Here is an 18,752-nt window from a genome sequence, read left to right on the forward strand (position 1 = left end):
AACGGGGAGAGGGAGGAACTACACCTCCCAGAGTGCAGAGCGGCGAGGCGGTGCTAAAAAGATGGCCTGTTTTTACCTCACGTTTGCTTAGAAACTCCAGTCCCTCTTCTTAGTACTCCGCCATCTCAGCGTAATTGGCTCTGTAGCCCGTGCGTGGGAGGGTGGCTCAGGCGTCACTGGCAGCGGTTGAATGGGGGCCCTAATCCCCGCCTCCTCACGGGAAATGAAGTCCTTTCTAATAGTTTCTCTGACCGAGTCGGAGCGATAGGACTACATTTCCCAGAGCGCGGGTCTGCCAGGCGGCTGGGGGGCGGTGCCTCACGTATGTTACAGTCATCGCAAGCCTCTTCGGCGGGACTGTGATGGCCGGAGAGATGACGATCTTAGGTTAGTAACGAGGGGGGTTCTTTACGCTGTCGCGGGCACCGGAGCGGTTGAGGGAAGCAGGGATGGGTCGGGGTCGTTGTTGCAACCGCTCGATTCCGCTAGCGTGGCGGGAAAGGCGTCAGAAAGGTGACTTTGAGGCGGTTTGGGGCTGTTCCCGACGCCGGGTTGGGGGTCGCCTCTAGGAATGACCTGGCCGCTGTAGGCCCGGGTAGGGACGGCGGCGACCCTCTGCATACATTTCAAGGATGTTGGACCTCAGGAAATGTTCTTATCCAAGGAATGTCGATTTTTGAATCGTTGGTTGAATCGGGGTCTTTGAGAGGCCTCTAGAATGTGCATCTCCGAGACCCCTTTGTGGAGGAAGGGGAAGTAGCACTAGCAGCCTCCCGACCTGTAGGCTCGTGGGATGCTGGATTTTGAGAGATCCAGGGCTCTTAAATGTGTAGGCCAGTGTTGTTTCCACCAATCCTGGTAGGAATTATCCTCTCCGGACCAGAATGTGATCAAATGTTTCCGAAAATGAGTCTTTAAGAGCGAGTGGAAGGTGGGAATGGCAGTTGATTTCATTTCATTACGTTTTGATGAGGATTTTTGTTATTTTTTATTGAGTAATTGTTACTAAGCTAAGAATTAGTACAAGAGACTCCTTTAGATTGGCATTTTGAGTTGTATGTAACCTGGGTGGACACAGATGTATAACACAGCCTCCTGAAACCAAGTAACAGATTAATTATAAATTCGAAGTGGCTTCTTTGTCCTTCACTTACGTTTACAGGCAGTGTAACATTTGTACATATTTGGTTTTTTCATAATTAACATTTATTGGCCTGCTTCTGATAGCTAGGAACCGTTTGTGCAGGGGATTGAACATGACTAAAACCTAACTTCAAAGAGTTTCCATTTATATTAGCATCGAGTTACACACTTCTATTCTCCTAAATATCACTGCTGCAAGATGTCCTTCATTCATATTTAGTACAGAAAAGATTAATTGTGTTCTGTTATGAAGACAGTTTAATATCTAAGCAACTTCCAAAACTATTTCGATCTAGTTTATTCATTTAATCCTTTTGAAAGGAAAAAGGAGAGGAGAGATAAAAGAGTTTTAGCATTACAATATCAGGGCTTTTGGTGTGAAAATTTTAATAATAGGGTTTTGTTTTAATATTGATATTTAAAGCTAATTATAAAACTATAAAATCTAAATAGCAAACTGTGGAAAGTTCTGAAAGAGATGGGAATACTGGACCACCTGACCTGCCTCTTGAAAAACCTGTACGTAGGTCAGGAAGCAACAGTTAGAACTGGATGGGACAACAGACTGGTTCCAAATAGGAAAAGGAGTATGTCAAGGCTGTATATTGTCACCCTGCTGATTTAACTTATATGCAGAGTACATCATGAGAAATGCTGGACTGGAAGAAACACAAGCTGGAATCAAGATTGCCAGGAGAAATATCAATAACCTCAGATGTGCAGATAACACCACCTTATGGCAGAAGTGAAGAAGAACTAAAGAGCCTCTTGATGAAAGTGAGAGTGGAAAAGTTGGCTTAAAGCTCAACATTCAGAAAACTAAGATCGTGGCATCTAGTCCCATCACTTCATGGGAAATAGATGGGGAAACAGTGGAAACAGTGTCAGACTTTATTTTTAGGGGCTCCAAAATCACTGCAGATGGTGATTTCAGCCATGAAATTAAAAGACGCTTACCCCTTGGAAGGGATGTTATGCCCAACCTAAACAGCATATTAAAAAGCAGAGACATTACTTTGTCAACAAAGGTCTGTCTAGTCAAGGCTATGGTTTTTCCAGTAGTCATGTATGGATGTGAGAGTTGGACTATAAAGAAAGCTGAGCACCGAAGAATTGATGGTTTGAACTGTGGTGTTGGAGAAGGAGAGTCCCTTGGACTGCAAGGAGATTCAACCAATCCATCTAAAGGAGATTGGTCCTGGGTGTTCACTGGAATGACTGATGTTGAAAGTGAAACTCCAATACTTTGGCCACCTGATGTGAAGAGCTGACTCATTTGAAAAGATTCTGATGCTGGGAAAGATTGAGGGCAGGAGGAGAAGGGGATGAAAGAGGATGAGATGGCTGGATGTCAACACCGACTCAATGGACATGGGTTTAGGTAGACTCCAGCAGTTGGTGATGGACACGGAGGCCTGGCGTGCTGTGGTTCATGGGGTCGCAAAGAGTTGGACAAGATTGAGCAACTGAACTGAACTGGGTCACATTCTGACTTTTGCTCCAGATAAATGACTTTTTCCTGTCAATATTAGTACAAGTATTACTGAAATGTTTCTTTTTCAGCCCTTTACTCACCCATAAGTTAAGTACACTAACATACAGGGTGTTTTTTTTTTGTTTTTGTTACTTCATTTTAATGGTGTTATAGTCAGTTTGAATTGTGAAAAACATGATGTTTGAGAAACGTTATGAGTATAAAAGAAAAAAATTTTGAGACTTTATAGTCTAGTATTGAAGAGTGATTTTAGTGTTGTAATTTATCAAATTGTACTAGTTTGATAAGACATAACTTTTAATTTGCCTGTATTTCAGGATCAGCTGTTTTGACTCTCCTGTTGGCTGGCTATTTGGCGCAACAGTATTTACCATTGCCTACTCCTAAAGTGATTGGAATTGACCTTGGCACTACCTATTGTTCAGTTGGGGTATTTTTTCCTGGCACAGGAAAAGTAAAGGTCATTCCAGATGAAAATGGTCATATCAGCATACCCAGCATGGTATCCTTCACTGACGATGATGTTTATGTGGGGTATGAAAGCTTAGAGCTTGCAGATTCGAATCCTCAGAACACAATATATGATGCTAAAAGATTCATAGGCAAAGTTTTTACCCCGGAAGAACTGGAGGCTGAAATTGGGAGATACCCATTTAAGGTAAGTTAATCTGAAATGTATTTTTAGTTCAGCACACTGTTTCAATTAGTTCTTTGGCTTCAAGTTACAAAAATGTATGTTTCAATGGACTCAGTTTGTATGGAAGTTATATTATCTCATTCAACAAGCAATCCCACAGCGGCTCCTGGGTTGGTTAATTCGTTGGTTCCACAACACTGTTGAGGACTTAGGACACTACCATCTTCTCACTCTGCCATCCTCAAAAATGCATTGTTCTTTTATTGTTCTTCTCACTCTACCATCCTCAAAAGGCATTGTAGCAGGTGGCTAATGAAGTCCCATGTACCTATAGATAGATGGATGGATAAATAGATACTCTCTTTGTGTGTGTGTGTATACGTATTTGTACATAGAAAAAGAGATCATACTAGGCATGCTGTTGTTTTGACTTCTTTGAAACTCATATATATAGTTTACATCATTATCTTTCATGGTTGTGTGGAACAGCTGTTCCACCATTTAATTGTCCAGTCTCTGTATGTTTTATTTTTTCCCTAGTTTTCCACTATCATTGGAGCTTCAGTGAATATCATTGTTTGTACATGTGTATTACACTTGTTTGATAATTTCCTAAATTTGATAGGCCAAATGGTTGTATGTTTTTAAGGCTTCTGATTTGTATTGCCAACTTTGGGCACTGAAAAATTTACATGCTCTTATCTATTTTTCAGACTGCCTATGTCTTCAGTAGTTATTATTTTTCAGTCTTTGCCAATAGATAAGTAAAAAATGGTATCTGGTAGTAATTTGCATCGCTGTGATTTCTAGTGAAGTCAGACTTTAAAAAAAATCAGTTTATTGCATTCTTCTTCAGTGATCCATTTCTCACCCTTTGTCCTATTTTCTTTTGGGATGTTTATCTTTTTTGAATGACTGTAAAAATACATTTGTGACATTTAAGTATCCCCCTTTTTTTTTTAACTAACTGATGTATAATTTTGTTTTTTAACTGTCAAGAGTATTAGATTTTTTTATGTGGTAAAATCATCTCAATAATTCCTTTAAAATGTTTTTAGAGTCTTATGCTACTTACAACAGCCTTTGCTATCCTATCCACTTGTATTTTTTTTTCTAATGCTTTTATGTAAGTATTTGTAGGTTTGGGTTTTGCTGGGCTTTTTCTCTTAAATATTTAGATATTTATGTAGGGTTTTGTGGGATTTTTTTGGTAAATTATGAAATAGGATTCTAATAGTTTTGAAATTAGATGATTGTATCAGTGCTGCTTATTGAATAACGCATATATAAGAGCTCTGAAATTTTTATTCATTTTTCAGAGGAGAAAAAAATTTCTCCAGGTATGTATTTGGTTTATTTCTTTGCTTTCCTTTTAATTTTTTGTTCAGTTCAGTTCAGTTCAGTCGCTCAGTCATGCCTGACTCTTTGTGACCCCATCAACTGCAGCACGCCAGGCCTCCCTGTCCATCACCAACTCCCAGAGTCCACATAAACCCATGTTCATTGAGTCGGTGATGCCATCCAGCCATGTCATCCTCTGTCGTCCCCTTCTCCTCCTGCCCTCAATCTTTCCCAGCATCAGGGTCTTTTGTTAAGACCCTTTATTAATTTGTAATTTTTATTTTGTAATGATAAAATTGTATAAAGCTATACATTTTCCTCTAAATTGCAGCTTTGGGTACATTACTTATTGATCCTATAGTTATTTTAAGGTGGGTTTTTTTTGTGTGGTTTTGTTTTGGAGTTTCTCAGTAGTCCAATTTTTTTCTTGTTTCTCTTTCATGGTTATTCTGAACATACTGGAATTAGTCTAATTTTTTAAAATGTACAAATATACAACTACATTAGCAAGGATAATATACTAATACACGTTTTCATGGAAATAAGAATGTGAGTAATACTTGATTCTTAGCAAAAATAGTGAAGTATTAAAATTATTCTTGTTAATATGTGCCAGCACATTCTTTCAATTATCTGTTATGTCTGGAAATAAATAAGTTTTTTGAAAACGAAGATCTTGAGTCACATACATGATTTAGCAGCTGCTGTTCCTTCTGTTGGGCTTTCCTAGTAGCTCAAACAGTAAAGCATCTGCCTGCAATGCAGGAGATCCAGGCTCAGTCCCTGGGTCAGGAAGATGCCCTGGGGAAGGAAACGGCAACCCACTCGAGTATCCTTCCTGAAAAATTCCGTGGACAGAGGAGCTTAGCAGTCTACAGTCCATGGGGTTGCAGACAGTCGGACACGACTGACTGACTAAATTCCCTCTATCTCATCATTCATTTTTTTCTTACATTTAACATATGTATTGAGAATCTTCTTTGTTCCAATTATATGCTGCTGCTGCTGCCGCTGAATCGCTTCAGTCGTATCCGACTCTGTGCGATCCTGTAGATGGCAGTGCACCAGGCTCCTACGTCCCTGGGATTCTCCAGGCAAGAATACTGGAGTACACTGCTATTTCCTTCTTCAATGCATACTCAGTGATAAATTTTATTTTTCTGCTGTTATTAAAAACTAGAGTGGATTCATTTTATAATTTTAAAGTATATCTTTTAATAGCCTCTAATATTTGTACATGCACTTGCTAGATAACAAATGAAATTTTATGACCTTTTCAGGGTAAGTTTTGATTGAATACATTCAATGTATATATGTATATATATATATTTATGTGTGTTAGTATATGTGTATGTATAATATGTATGTAGATATACACACACACACATATATATAGTGTTTTCATCTTTGCAAACCTTATTCACAGGTTTTAAACAAAAATGGAATGGTTGAATTTTCTGTGACAAGTAATGAAACCATCACCGTTTCCCCAGAATATGTTGGCTCTAGACTGTTGTTAAAATTAAAAGAAATGGCAGAGGAGTATCTTGGAATGCCAGTTGCCAATGCTGTTATTTCCGTACCAGCAGAATTTGATCTAAAGCAGAGAAATTCAACAATTCAAGCTGCTAACCTTGCAGGTAATATCACTTGCCTGAGTTGCATTTTTCTCAAAATTTTCTTAGGCTGAAAATCTGTAATGAGGTGTATTATTTTGCAAACCACTTGATTAGGCACCTAGACAAACTATATGGTAGATAAACAATTAAGAAGGCTCCATGGTACAATGTAAAATATGTATATTCTGACAACAGCCTATCAGGTATATGACCAAGGCTGAGAAAAAACATGGACACATTAGCAGTGAGGAGTTTGTTCTCCTGAACATGTTTTAATGTGGAGAGGAATATAATACAATGATTTTTAAAAATCTGAGGTGGGAGAAAATTTATTTGATACCATTCAGCAAATACTGATTACCTAGGTAAACAGAACAGGTAAACCCTTTTTCTCATGGAGCTTATATTCTATTGGAGGAAACAGAAAATCAGTATTGAAGATAAATATAGTGTTCTTACCTTTAACATTCTGTCATTTTTGAGGTTGTACCCAAGTCTGCATTTTGGACTCTTGTTGGTTACGAGGGCTACTCCATTTCTTCTATGGGATTCTTGCCCACAGTAGTAGATACAGTGATCATCTGGATTAAGTTCGCCCATTCTCGTCCATTTTAGTTCACTGATAGCTGAGATGTTGATGTTTATTCTTACCATCTCCTGTTTGACCACATCCAATTTGCCTTGATTCATGGACCTAATACAAGGTTTGGTGTCAGAGGATGAGATGGCTGGATAACATCACTGATACAATCGATATAAACTTGGGCAAACTTCAGCAGATGATGAGGGACAGAGAGGCCTGGTGTGCTGCAGTCCATGGGGTTGCAAAGAGTTGGACATGACTGGGCGACTGAACAACAACCCTTAGCATTATTGACATGTTAGCCTGAATAATTCTTTGTTGGGGAACTATCCTATGTATCATAGGACATTTTGCAGCATCCCTTAACCTGTACTCACTAGAAGCTAGCCAATAGCACTGTCTCTACCAAGTAGTGATAATTTTATGCCTCCAGACATGGCTAGATGTCTTTAGAGGAAGAAAATGATCTCTGGTTGAGAGCCTTGATACAGTGTGTATCAGAAAGTAACATGCTGTGGGAGAGGAAGGTGGGATAGAGGTTTAAGAGGAAGGGGATATATGCATACATATAGCTGATTCACTTCATTGTTCAGCAGAAATTAACACAACATTGTAAAGCAATTTTATGCCAAAAAAAAAAGTAACATTCTATGGCTATGACAACCTAGACAGCATATTAAAAAGCAGAGACATTACATGGCTGACAAAGGTCCGTCTAGTCAAAGCTATGGTTTTTCCAGTAGTCATGTATGGATGTGAGAGTTGGACCATAAAGAAAGCTGAGCACTGAAGAATTGATGCTTTTGAACTGTGGTGTTGGAGAAGACTCTTGAGAGTCCCTTGGACTGCAAGGAGATCAAACCAATCCATCCTAAAGGAGATCAGTCCTGAATATTGATTGGAAGGACTGATCCTGAAGCTGAAGCTCCAATACTTTGGTCACCTGATGCGAAGAACTGACTAATTGGAAAAGACCCTGATGCTGGGAAAGATTGAAGGTGGGAGGAGAAGTGGATGACGGGACGAGATGGTTGGATGTCATCACCAACTCGATGAACATGAGTTTGAGCAAGCTCTGGGAGTTGGTGATGGACAGGGAAGCCTGGCATGCTGCAGTCCATGGGTTGGAAGAGTCAGACACAAATGAGCGACTAAACTGAACATGTTACGGAAGAAAAGACAGGATAAGGGAATGGGCTTGCTAGGTGATCAGAGAGTAGGGGGGACTTGCAGGTTTTGAAGGGAGTGGTCAGATAGACCTCAATGAGAAAGTGATATTTAAGCAGAGTTGAAGGAAACCAGGTAGTGAGCCAAGCAGGTGCATGGAGGAAATATGTTGCAGGAGAGAGAATGGCCAGTGTAGCAGCCATGAGATGAGAATTTAGAAGATGGAAGGTTGGCCAGTGTGACCAAAGGTGAGTGAGTGATGAAATCAGAAAGCTAAGGGGAATAGTATTATGGTCTTTGAATAAATTCTTCAGAGTTTGACTAGTTTCAGTGGCTCTTGATACAGAAAGTCATACTACTTTCAAGGCCACTCATTATATGTGGCAGTTAGTTTAAAGCAGGAATTTTGTTCAAGGAAATTTTGATCTTTTGTTTGCACATCTACTGTTTAGCATTACCTTAAAATCAGATTTTGCTGTATATTTCAAAGTTGCTTTCAAGGATCTTGCATTTTAAATTCTTTTTAAAAATACATTGTAGCTATTAAAGCATATCTTCTCATATTTTTCTTTTTTATCATTTTTCTATCTATTGATTTGTTCTTTTACGAAAAAAGACATTTTTAAAAGAAGAGCACCATAAGCTTATTTCTATAGCTGTTTGTTACAGTATATGGTTAATGTTTCCCTTCCCAAGTAAAATATGAAAGTTAGAAGAGGCTGAGGGATCTTTTAAAATTAAGTATTAAAAAGAATAGAGTGATGTATTTCACTGAATCTGGGCCTTTATTTCTTTATACTGTAGTCATCTTTTAGAATAATTTTAATGATATCCAGTTAGAAGAACCAATATTTGTCCTTCCCGTTTCATTGTTTTATTTGGCTTGTGACTGTTCTTTCTTATTATTACTCAGTGGAGTTCATGTTGGAGAAGATACTAATATGTTGTAGGATTAAGTGAAAAAAAATTCCTTAATCATGTCCTTTAATGATTGTTCTTCCCTCCAACCAATTTTACAGGACTGAAGATCTTAAGAGTAATAAATGAACCCACAGCAGCAGCTATGGCCTATGGTCTCCACAAAGCTGAAGTCTTTCACGTCTTGGTGATAGATTTGGGCGGAGGAACTCTCGATGTGTCATTGTTGAATAAACAAGGAGGAATGTTTTTAACTCGAGCCATGTCTGGTAAGAAAAATGTAGGGAGTGTTAACGCGATTCAGCCATGTTGACATATCTAATGTGTAAAGTGTTCATTTTTCAATGTGTCAGTATTCTTCGCATTCATTTTGGTAATCTTCTGTACTTGTGATCTTAATGCCACCACCTATTTTATTTATAGCAAAAAGTAAAGCCTCTAAAAATGACTGGATATACTGTAAGTCAAATATTTGAGCTAACTGAGCCAGTAGTTTTCACCTCCGTTGTGAAGGGAACAGAATGAAAGAAATCATTTAAAATGAAGGATGGTCAGTTTACTTCATTTAATAATCTGTTTCACTAAATAGCTATGTTTAGGAAATCCAGTAATAGTATTTTGCATTCTAAATTTTTTTATGGTTTTTGTTTTAGTTTAAGGAATTAAGCCTATGGAACTTAAGTTATAGGTACTCTAACTGGACTCCATTTAGAAGCAAGTTCAGTGATGGAAATTTATATCACATTACTCTTTTCCTTATTAAATTACTTTTTCTACTTTTTAGCTCTTAATCATTTAAAAAGGAAATTTTTTTTTTAGATAAATGCTTACTAGTACTTTTTAATTGTAAGAAACACTTCTTTCTTTTGAGACTAATGCCACTTTTTGTTTCTAAATTGCTACTTAAAGCCCAGTCTGTGTTCTCAATTTCTTATTTTCTGAAAAAGTATTTGATGTCACTGAGAGGCTTCCTTTTACATCAGTTGAACCCAGATGTGCACTGTATTTTAATAGTATAGTTTTGAATTAAATACATTAAATAAGGATTTATCATTCCCAGAATATCATTTATACATACATACTACACAGATACATGCATATGTAAACACACACATATAGTCATGCTGCTGCTGCTGCTAAGTCGCTTCAGTCGTGTCTGACTCTGTGCGACCCCATAGACGGCAGCCCACCAGGCTCCCCCGTTCCTGGGATTCTCCAGCAAGAACACTAGAGTGGGTTGCCATTTCCTTCTCCAATGCATGAAAGTGAAAAGTGAAAGTGAAGTCACTCAGTTGTGTCAGACTCTTAGCAACCCCATGGACTGCAGCCCACCAGGCTCCTCCGTCCATGGGATTTTCCAGGCAAGAGTCCTGTAGTGGGGTGCCATTGCCTTAGTCATAATATAATATAAACTTTTTTATTTTTAACTTAGGAAACAATAAACTTGGAGGACAAGACTTCAATCAAAGATTGCTTCAGTACTTATACAAACAGATCTATCAAACATATGGCTTCCTGCCCTCTAGGAAAGAGGAAATCCACCGATTAAGACAAGCTGTAGAAATGGTCAAGTTAAACCTGACACTTCATGAGACTGCCCAGATGTCAGTATTACTAACAGTGGAGGAAAATGACAGAAAGGGACCTCCGCCTAGTGACAGTGGACTGCCAAAGGACAAATTTTCCCCAGCAGATGACCCCCATGTGGACAGCATGTTTGGAGCTAACCTTTCTGAAAAGAAAAATGGAGAGGGTCAGGTTTTATTTGAAACAGAAATATCACGAAAGCTCTTTGACACCCTTAATGAAGATCTTTTCCAGAAAATACTCGTACCCATTCAGCAAGTGTTGAAAGAAGGCCACCTGGAAAAGACTGAGATTGATGAGGTGGTCTTGGTTGGGGGCTCAACTCGTATTCCTCGAATCCGCCAAGTCATCCAAGAGTTCTTCGGAAAGGACCCCAACACGTCTGTAGACCCTGACCTGGCCGTGGTGACAGGAGTGGCTATCCAGGCAGGGATTGATGGAGGCTCTTGGCCTCTCCAAGTCAGTGCTTTAGAAATTCCCAATAAGCATTTACAGAAGACCAACTTCAACTGAAGTACGGAGGGATGGCCATTTGAGATCTTGTCTAATGATCTCTTCCTCTTTATCAGACCACCTCCATCAGCCAAATAAAGTCTCAAAAATGTCTCACACATTTACCTGAAAGATAATGTTTATATATATGAAATTTTGCATAACACTTTAAGATTGAATGTGACCAGATCGATCCTTCTTGATTTTGGAGAGATCCCATTCCTATAAGTACTTATAAAATGATAGAATTGAGGTAAAACTCTCTTATTGGAGCATAGGTGACTGTATTTTCTGGATTCTGGAAGTAGATATCCATGTGCACTTAAAATTATATTCTGTAAACATTGCCTAGTGCCAGTTATATGATTCCCAGTTCTTACTAAATTGTGTTAGCAGGGGCTGGCAATTTATTTACTTGGTTATCAAATGTAATTCTTAATTTGAACTATACTTGAAGGACAGTGTTGATGTCATGTACTTACATTGACTGGGAGATGATAGTGTTATTTATATAAGTGCATATACAATATTCAATAACGGCCATATTATATGACAAAGTTAACCGTCACAAATTCAGTGTCCTGTTATGTGTCCTATTCATGTAACCTGCATTCTCCAGATTTTTAAAATATATTTATTGAATCAGTTTGTTTTCTTTCTAAAAAAGCTACAAATTTATTCAAATATTTCATTACCAATTTATATTTTATTTCTTTAATCTGCTATCATTCTCTGCTTCGATTTCCATGGTTCTGCATGGTTAGAAAACAAAAGAGAATTATTAATTGCATTTTAAAAATGTGTTAATATCACAGTATTTATTACTATAATAATTTTTTTGGTTATTTAAGACCTTTGTAGATGTTGATAAGGGGCTTTCCTGGTGGCTCAGTGGTAAAGAATCTGCCTGTCAATGCAAGGGACACAGGTTCAAGCCCTGGGTTGGAAAGATACCCTGGGGAAGGAAATGGCAACCCTCTCCAGCATTCTTGCCTGGGAACTCCCATGGAGAGGAGTCTGGAGCTACAGTCAGTGGGATCCCAAAGAGTCAGACACACAACTTAGCTACTAAACAACAAGACATTGATAAACAGCAGTAATTAGGTACAGTATTTATTTATTTTATGTTTTTGGGTTTTTTTCAGTGTTTATTGTCAGTAAGCCCTGGAGAATTTAGCTTGCGTTTGTGTCAGCTTTACTGACATTTTTCCCCATATTTAGTTGTGAATGAGGAAAATTGTACTCATTAGCAAAATCCTTGTTATTTGTTTCCTGTCATCATTTAAAAATAATCAGACTTGGACTGTTTTAACCTTAAGGTCAGTTTGTGATAATAACAAAAAACTCATGAATACTGGAAGTAATGTGGAACTCTTACAGAAGGCAATGTTAAAAAATGTCCACAAATCAGTATAGTTTATAGTAATATTGGTTTAGTGCAGTAGTTTTAGTTTGTTTTCTTTTAGAAAAGCTGCAGGAACCAAGGAAGAACACATAGTGGTTTTATTTGTTATGCCCCTATTATTTGAAGATTTTCTTTTTCCTTAATAGAGGCTACTTCCTCTCAATATTCAAAAGTTATACTCTGGTCAACATTTTTGCTAATGTAAAATATGTCTCTATCCATTGCTGAATTAGAAAGGATGTTGAATTTCCAATCACTGAAAAAAAATAAGCAAATTCATTTCAGCAACATCAAAACATTTCTGCTTTTCATAGTAAAATCTAAGTGTTTTTGTAAATTATAAAGAATATTTCTTAGCAATGAAATTGCTGTTAATTTCAATCAGATACTTCTGTGAATAGAAAATGTCTGTAGTAGATAAATAGAAAAATAGAAAATGTCTGTTCACATGTTTTGTTTTAGAACTGAATGGAGAAATGCCAAAGAGGAAGCCTTCACTGCATTATAAATATATTCAAGTGTTCTTTTGAACTTTACAAAAATTTTTACTAGACTTAAAAATTGAAAAAGATCTTTGTGCAAAGGTCTTTTAAAAGAAAAGTGTTCAATTTATTAAAATCTCTGTATATGTATAGCTTTAACTAAAGCATTTTAAGATTTTTTAAAGTTCGAATTTCTCCGATACATGAGATAGTTAGGACAGTCTGTTAAGAGTTCTTAGAAGAAACAATCTGCAAAACAGAACAGCTAATCTCATACTCTAAAATTGGAATTTAAAAAATTTGATTGTGTCTGAAAAATAGAACGGCAGTGTTGGAATTTGGAGCCAATAGTTCAGCATATTCTCTAGTATATTACACTTTTTAAAAAATAGTGTCTGTCTGCAATCATATTTAGGAGGCTATGTATAAATAGTCTTGAAGTCAATGTAGTTTATTTAAAAGGTAAAAATGCATTCTGAAAGGGATCATTTATATATAATAATCTGAAGACATTTTGCATAAAACTATATTTTGGTTGTACATCTTGCTAGTGTTTTTTGAAGTACATAACTTTAAAAAAAAATTAACTGTCATATGATTAGAATATGTGAATAATTTATTTGGTGTCAGGAATGTTTTGGTACCTCCTGTTTTCACTGGAACCACTGATGTATCAGCAGACACTATTGTGTGTAACATGTTCTGAAAATCATAGTTACTGCGCATAACATTGTGCCTCTTAACTTTGTGTGCATACAGGTGGTTTACGTTTTAATGTAAATAAATGCCACTTTGCAGTTTGTTTTTTAAACTGTGTCCTTTATTTTCTATTTGAGACTATGCCAGAGCACATTTTTGAGGTATATAAATAAGAAAGGAAATGGGAATAGAGCTGATCTGATGCTTACGGCACATGACCTCAGCAGATATGGCCTAATTTCCTGCATCCTGAATGTCCCTGATTGCTTACTTTTCTACTTATTTATTTTTTAATTAATGTTTATTGGAGTATAGTTTCTTTACAGTGTTTTGTTTCTGCTGCACAGCTAAGTGAGTCAGTGGTACGTGTACACATATCCCCTCTTTTCTGGATTACCTTCCCATGTAGGTCACCGCAGAGCACTGAAGAGACTTCCATGTGCTATATAGTAGTTTCTCATTAGTTATCCATTTTATGTATAGTATCAATAGTGTATATATGTCAGTCCCAATCTCCCAATTCTTCCCTCCTCTCTGCTTATCATTTGTTCTCTAGGCCTGTGTCTCTGGCTTTTCTTTGAAAATAAGTTCATCGGTATCATTTTTATAGATTCCATGTATAAGCAATGTAGTGTTTGTTTTTCTAGATTAGTTTTGGCTCCATTATAGTCAGAAGCTGTGAATTTATATTTAGAATTCTGGGTATCCTATTCATGATACAGGAAATGTCTCTTCTAATTTAAAGAAATGACATATACCTAGAATTCTGAATACAAGTTCATGGCTTTTGACTAATGGAGCCAAAACTAATTTAGATAGTTAATAACCCTGCTTAATAACTTTGGTTGGTGATTAATACTTTATAATTCTCCAATAAAGTTTGCATTATTCTTTGGATAAAAAAACTTTTTTTTAAAGAAGTTCATTCGATTCATGTAGTCTTTTCAAATGAGCCCTTAAAAACAGATTCCTGGAAAATCCCATGGACAGAGTATTCTGGCAGGTTCCAGCCTATAGGGTTGCTAAAGAGACACAACTGAAGCAACTTAGCATGCATACACTGTTAACCCATTTTCAGGTATGTAAATTAAGGTACAGATGTATTATGTAATTAATACATCATTACACAGCTAGTAAGTAGCAGAGTTATTCAAATCCAGTCCATGAACAGAGGAGCCTGGCAGGCTATAGTCTATGGGGTCACAAAGAGTTGGACACAACTGAGTGACTGAGCACACACATTTAATTCTTCACATTACTGAGAAATTTGAATTTACAGATTTTTCAGATACAAAATGAAGATAATATTACCTAATTCACTGGGGTTTGGTAAGTGCCTGGCACAGAAAGTGCCAAGTATTATGAATGGAGATGATAAATAATTCTCCATAAGAAACATTGAAACAAGTTTCAGTGACAGGCTAATTTTATAAGAATTGTAAGAAAATGCCACAAATGTAGGTTTTTTTCCCTAATATACTCAAAGCCCTAATTCTATGAGTCTAAAACTTCTGAAAATTTTTGGGAATTCTGAAGAGGAGAGAAGATAAATTTGCCATGGTAAAGCATTTATTTAATTTTGGAAAGAATTAATAGCTTGCCTTACCTCAAGTTATTTGGATGTTAAGAAAGTAACAAATGCAGTTTCTTTTATACCCCTTTGAATTAACCATGCTTTGGCTTACCTAAAAAGACATTTAAAATGTTTTAAAATGGCTTACATAAAATATGTAACACAACTTTGATGTGGACTTTTTTTTTTAAGTTATTGAATGTGTTACAATATCACTTCTTAAAATCCTTAAGCCAAGGGATCTTAGCTCCTTGACCAGGATCAAACCCACACTCTTGCATTGGAAGGCAAATTATTAGTCACAACTTTGTATATATACATATATATAATAATATAAATACATACTTCTGTTAAGAGTTTATCCATTCACCTTAAATTGTTTAATGTGTCCTATGTAGTATTGGAAACTAGAAATTGGATCTTAATTATTAGTTGTAAATAGTACCTCTCATTTGTCTCCCAAGTAACTAAGAGTATTTTGTCAAGATTGAAAAATATTAATACTTTGTTACACGCCAAAGAATTGGTGCTTTCTAACTGTGGTGCTGGAGAAGACTCTTGAGAGTCCCTTGGACTGCAAGGAGATCAAACGAGTCAATCTTAAAGGAAATCAACCCTGAATATTCACTGGAAGGAAAGATGCTGAAGCTGACGCTCCAATAATTTGGCCACCTAATGTGAAGAGCCGACTCATTGGAAGAGACTCTGATGTTGGGAAAGATTGAAGGCAGGAGGAGAAGGGGTCATCATCAACTCAATTAACATGAGTTTGAGCAAACTCCAGGAGACAGTGAAGGACAGGGAAGCCTGGCGTGCTGCAGTCCATGGGGTCGCAAAGAGTCAGATACAATTTAGTGACTAACAACAACAAAAAAAGTGGTCGTGGCAGATCCTGCTAAATGCTACCGCAATATCTTTTCTGTTCATTCTTGCTTCAGAAGTGAGTTTTTTTGGAGAGGCAACATCCCATACTTTTAAATTATTTTCCAGCTTCCTCTGCAGCTAGGGATGAGTATGTGACATAACTCTGACTTACCTTCTTGAAATACCTACATGAGGCTGGAGATAAAGCAATGAATTTGCAACTAACAATCAACAGACATGTAATGGGTGGTTGAGCCAAGGGCAGAAGCAGCCAGTGGTGTCATGTAACTGCTCTGGCCATGTTTGTCCTTTCTACCTTGGGACTTCTTTCTGCCTAAGAAAAATAAGCCCTCAGTTGTTTACACTTCTTTGTTTTCCTTCTTTCGTTCTTTGTGTTTTTGAACCTTTGACCCTTAATTTATGGTTAAACATTTTGTTAAATTGTTATTTGTTGGCTGTCTGGCCAAGATGGAATAAAAAGGAAGTGGTTTAAGTAAAAAAGAAGAAAATACACGAAACGGTTTTTTCAAGACCTTATGCATCACAGTCGACATTAATTCTTGTCTGTTATCTCTGTAAAATCATAGCTCTGGCAATACAGGGAAAGCAGAGTCTGTTGTGTAATACCTGGAGATTGTTGCACAAATGCTCAGAACAGAAAGCCAGAAGCAAATGTTCAGACAGAATTAGTGTTGACTAAAGCTGGATTAATATTTATGCCTAGTTCCTGTGGTACTCCACTGTAACACATTCTCAATCATTCATTTAGTCTTATTCTCTGACGACCATATTACATTTTCTATTATGTCTATTAAAAGTTGAAAAATAGCAATAAACCCATAATCATCCCCAAGTATATTAATGATAAGCTGAGTGCTATAAGTATGAACTCAAAATCAACCCTGTATCCCTTCCTTTGACACACAAAAATGCATATGTGTCATTTTCCTTTTAAATGTTTTGGAAACATATTTCTCAAAATTTTCACAAATATCACAGATAATTTTTTAGTTTATGATGTTATTTTTACATTTTGCTCATATGCCTATTCATTTTTCTTTTTCTCTTGTGCTGCCCTCATGAGATAAAATGTTACTATCATTGATCAGCTATGATAACTAAGCATGGGTTCAATCTGGTCAGTCTGTAAATAGCAAGTGACCAAGCTTGGTTACCTAGTCAGCAATCATTAACAAAAGAAGCTGAAATGGAGCGGGACCCTATGGATCCTTGTCCCCCATGTCCTCTGCCTGACTTTTGTCTGTGGAAAAACTTTTGCCAAAGAATAAGGCTAATCAGAGATGTGAGAACATACAGAAACAAAGGAAAACAGTCAAAGGAGACCAAATAATAAAATGTACTCATTAAGCATAGTCCAGGACTTTTAGTTTCTTCTCAAAGCCTATAGATAATACTCTGAGCCACATCCTGTGAGCTGTTTAATAGATACTGAAGGCACCCCACCAGGTGGAGAAGTTAACTACATGATGATCAGGCTTTAGCCATGACATAGCTGACAATTCTGAGAACAGGCCGCAAGAAATGGAAGCAAAGTGCCCTGGAATTGAAGATTAACTGTACTTAAAACAATCAAGATGATGCTGGTCAGACCACTGACCAATTTCAAGGTGACTGTCAGAGCTAACTATGCTGTTTCTGTATGTAGCCCCCTCTGTCTAGAAAAGCTCTTGCTCCCTGATTGTTTGAGCTGGGGGGAATTGGCCTTTGGACAGGAGTCTGTCCTCCCCCTGCCCCCAACTGTCCACATACAAAATAAAGCAAACTTTCCTTTACCTCAACCTTGACACTTCATTGGCTTTTAGAGAGGTCTGCAGCCAGACCCCACTTTTGGTCACAAAACCAATCAGCCTTTACCAGGTTTATTACCCATTACCTTGGCACCATTAACCCAATGGCGTAGCAGTTGCCATACAAACTACTGAGGTAGTCTTCATTTTCATGAAAAAGATTTAGAGAAATGTGGCTCAGAATATTGCCAGAAGTCCTGATTTCTATATTCCACAGATGGTCTACTTACTCGGAAAACGACAGCTAGAAAAGCAAGAGCTAGGCTAACTGAAAGGACTAGAAAGAGATCTGCCCTGCTACTGCCTTCGCAGTGTTGCTTAATCTCACCAAGATCATATTGTACACAATTGAGGACCATATCTTATTTTAATATCCAATTATCCCCAAGTTGCTGTGCAATAGACTATCATAAATATTGGTTGTTTCACCCTTTTTGTTTACTTAAAACTGTGTCCTATGTGATCTTGTTTGTAAACATGAGACTATATATAACTACAAGAAACTATGAATGTTAATATCTAAGTGGTTATTAAATATTTTCTATATTCCAGAAAGTGTTCTCTCTGTCCTAAATGTTGTGTCATCTCATTTAATTTCCAAAAAAAGAAACTTTAAGGGGTAGATAAAATTCTTACACCCAAATAAGTTCAGAGAAATAAGTTAATTTGCCCAAGTTTGCACATCTAGAAAGCTGTGGAGTTGAGATTTAACAAAAATATTCTGTCTCTAGATTCTGAACTCTTTTAACTACAATAAAATTTTCTTATTTTAATTTTGTTGATTATTTTTCCCAGAATAAAAGCCCTCTAGATCAGTTATAACTACTTGTTATTTTCATGTGTATTAAAATACTTCATTACATCCTCTTAACACTAACTTAGATATCAAAGTTAAATTGAAAAGTATGTGAAATTGCCTTTATTCAACCATTTTTTACC

General features: G+C 37.0%; 1 protein-coding gene across 1 annotated transcript; it reads left to right on the plus strand.

The window, feature by feature from the left end:
• The first annotated feature begins 362 nt into the window (after window positions 1-362).
• HSPA13 (heat shock protein family A (Hsp70) member 13) lies at window positions 363-11,014 on the plus strand. Its single transcript, XM_052647958.1, has 5 exons — window positions 363-387; window positions 2,956-3,296; window positions 6,043-6,256; window positions 9,005-9,172; window positions 10,336-11,014. Exons 1-5 carry the CDS (start codon window positions 363-365, stop codon window positions 11,001-11,003), a joined length of 1,416 nt encoding a protein of 471 aa, XP_052503918.1. The 3' UTR covers window positions 11,004-11,014.
• The last annotated feature ends 7,738 nt before the right edge of the window (window positions 11,015-18,752 follow it).

This window comes from Budorcas taxicolor, chromosome 1 (assembly GCF_023091745.1).
Source record: "Budorcas taxicolor isolate Tak-1 chromosome 1, Takin1.1, whole genome shotgun sequence".
NCBI classification, from domain to species: Eukaryota; Metazoa; Chordata; class Mammalia; order Artiodactyla; family Bovidae; genus Budorcas; species Budorcas taxicolor.

Bases quoted from the DNA above. Each gene is read 5' to 3' on its own strand.
- HSPA13 (XM_052647958.1), top strand. From the start codon at position 363: ATGGCCGGAGAGATGACGATCTTAG. The intron at 3,297-6,042 runs GTAAGTTAATCT...CCTTATTCACAG, and splicing joins TTGGGAGATACCCATTTAAG to GTTTTAAACAAAAATGGAAT. The intron at 6,257-9,004 runs GTAATATCACTT...CCAATTTTACAG, and splicing joins TCAAGCTGCTAACCTTGCAG to GACTGAAGATCTTAAGAGTA.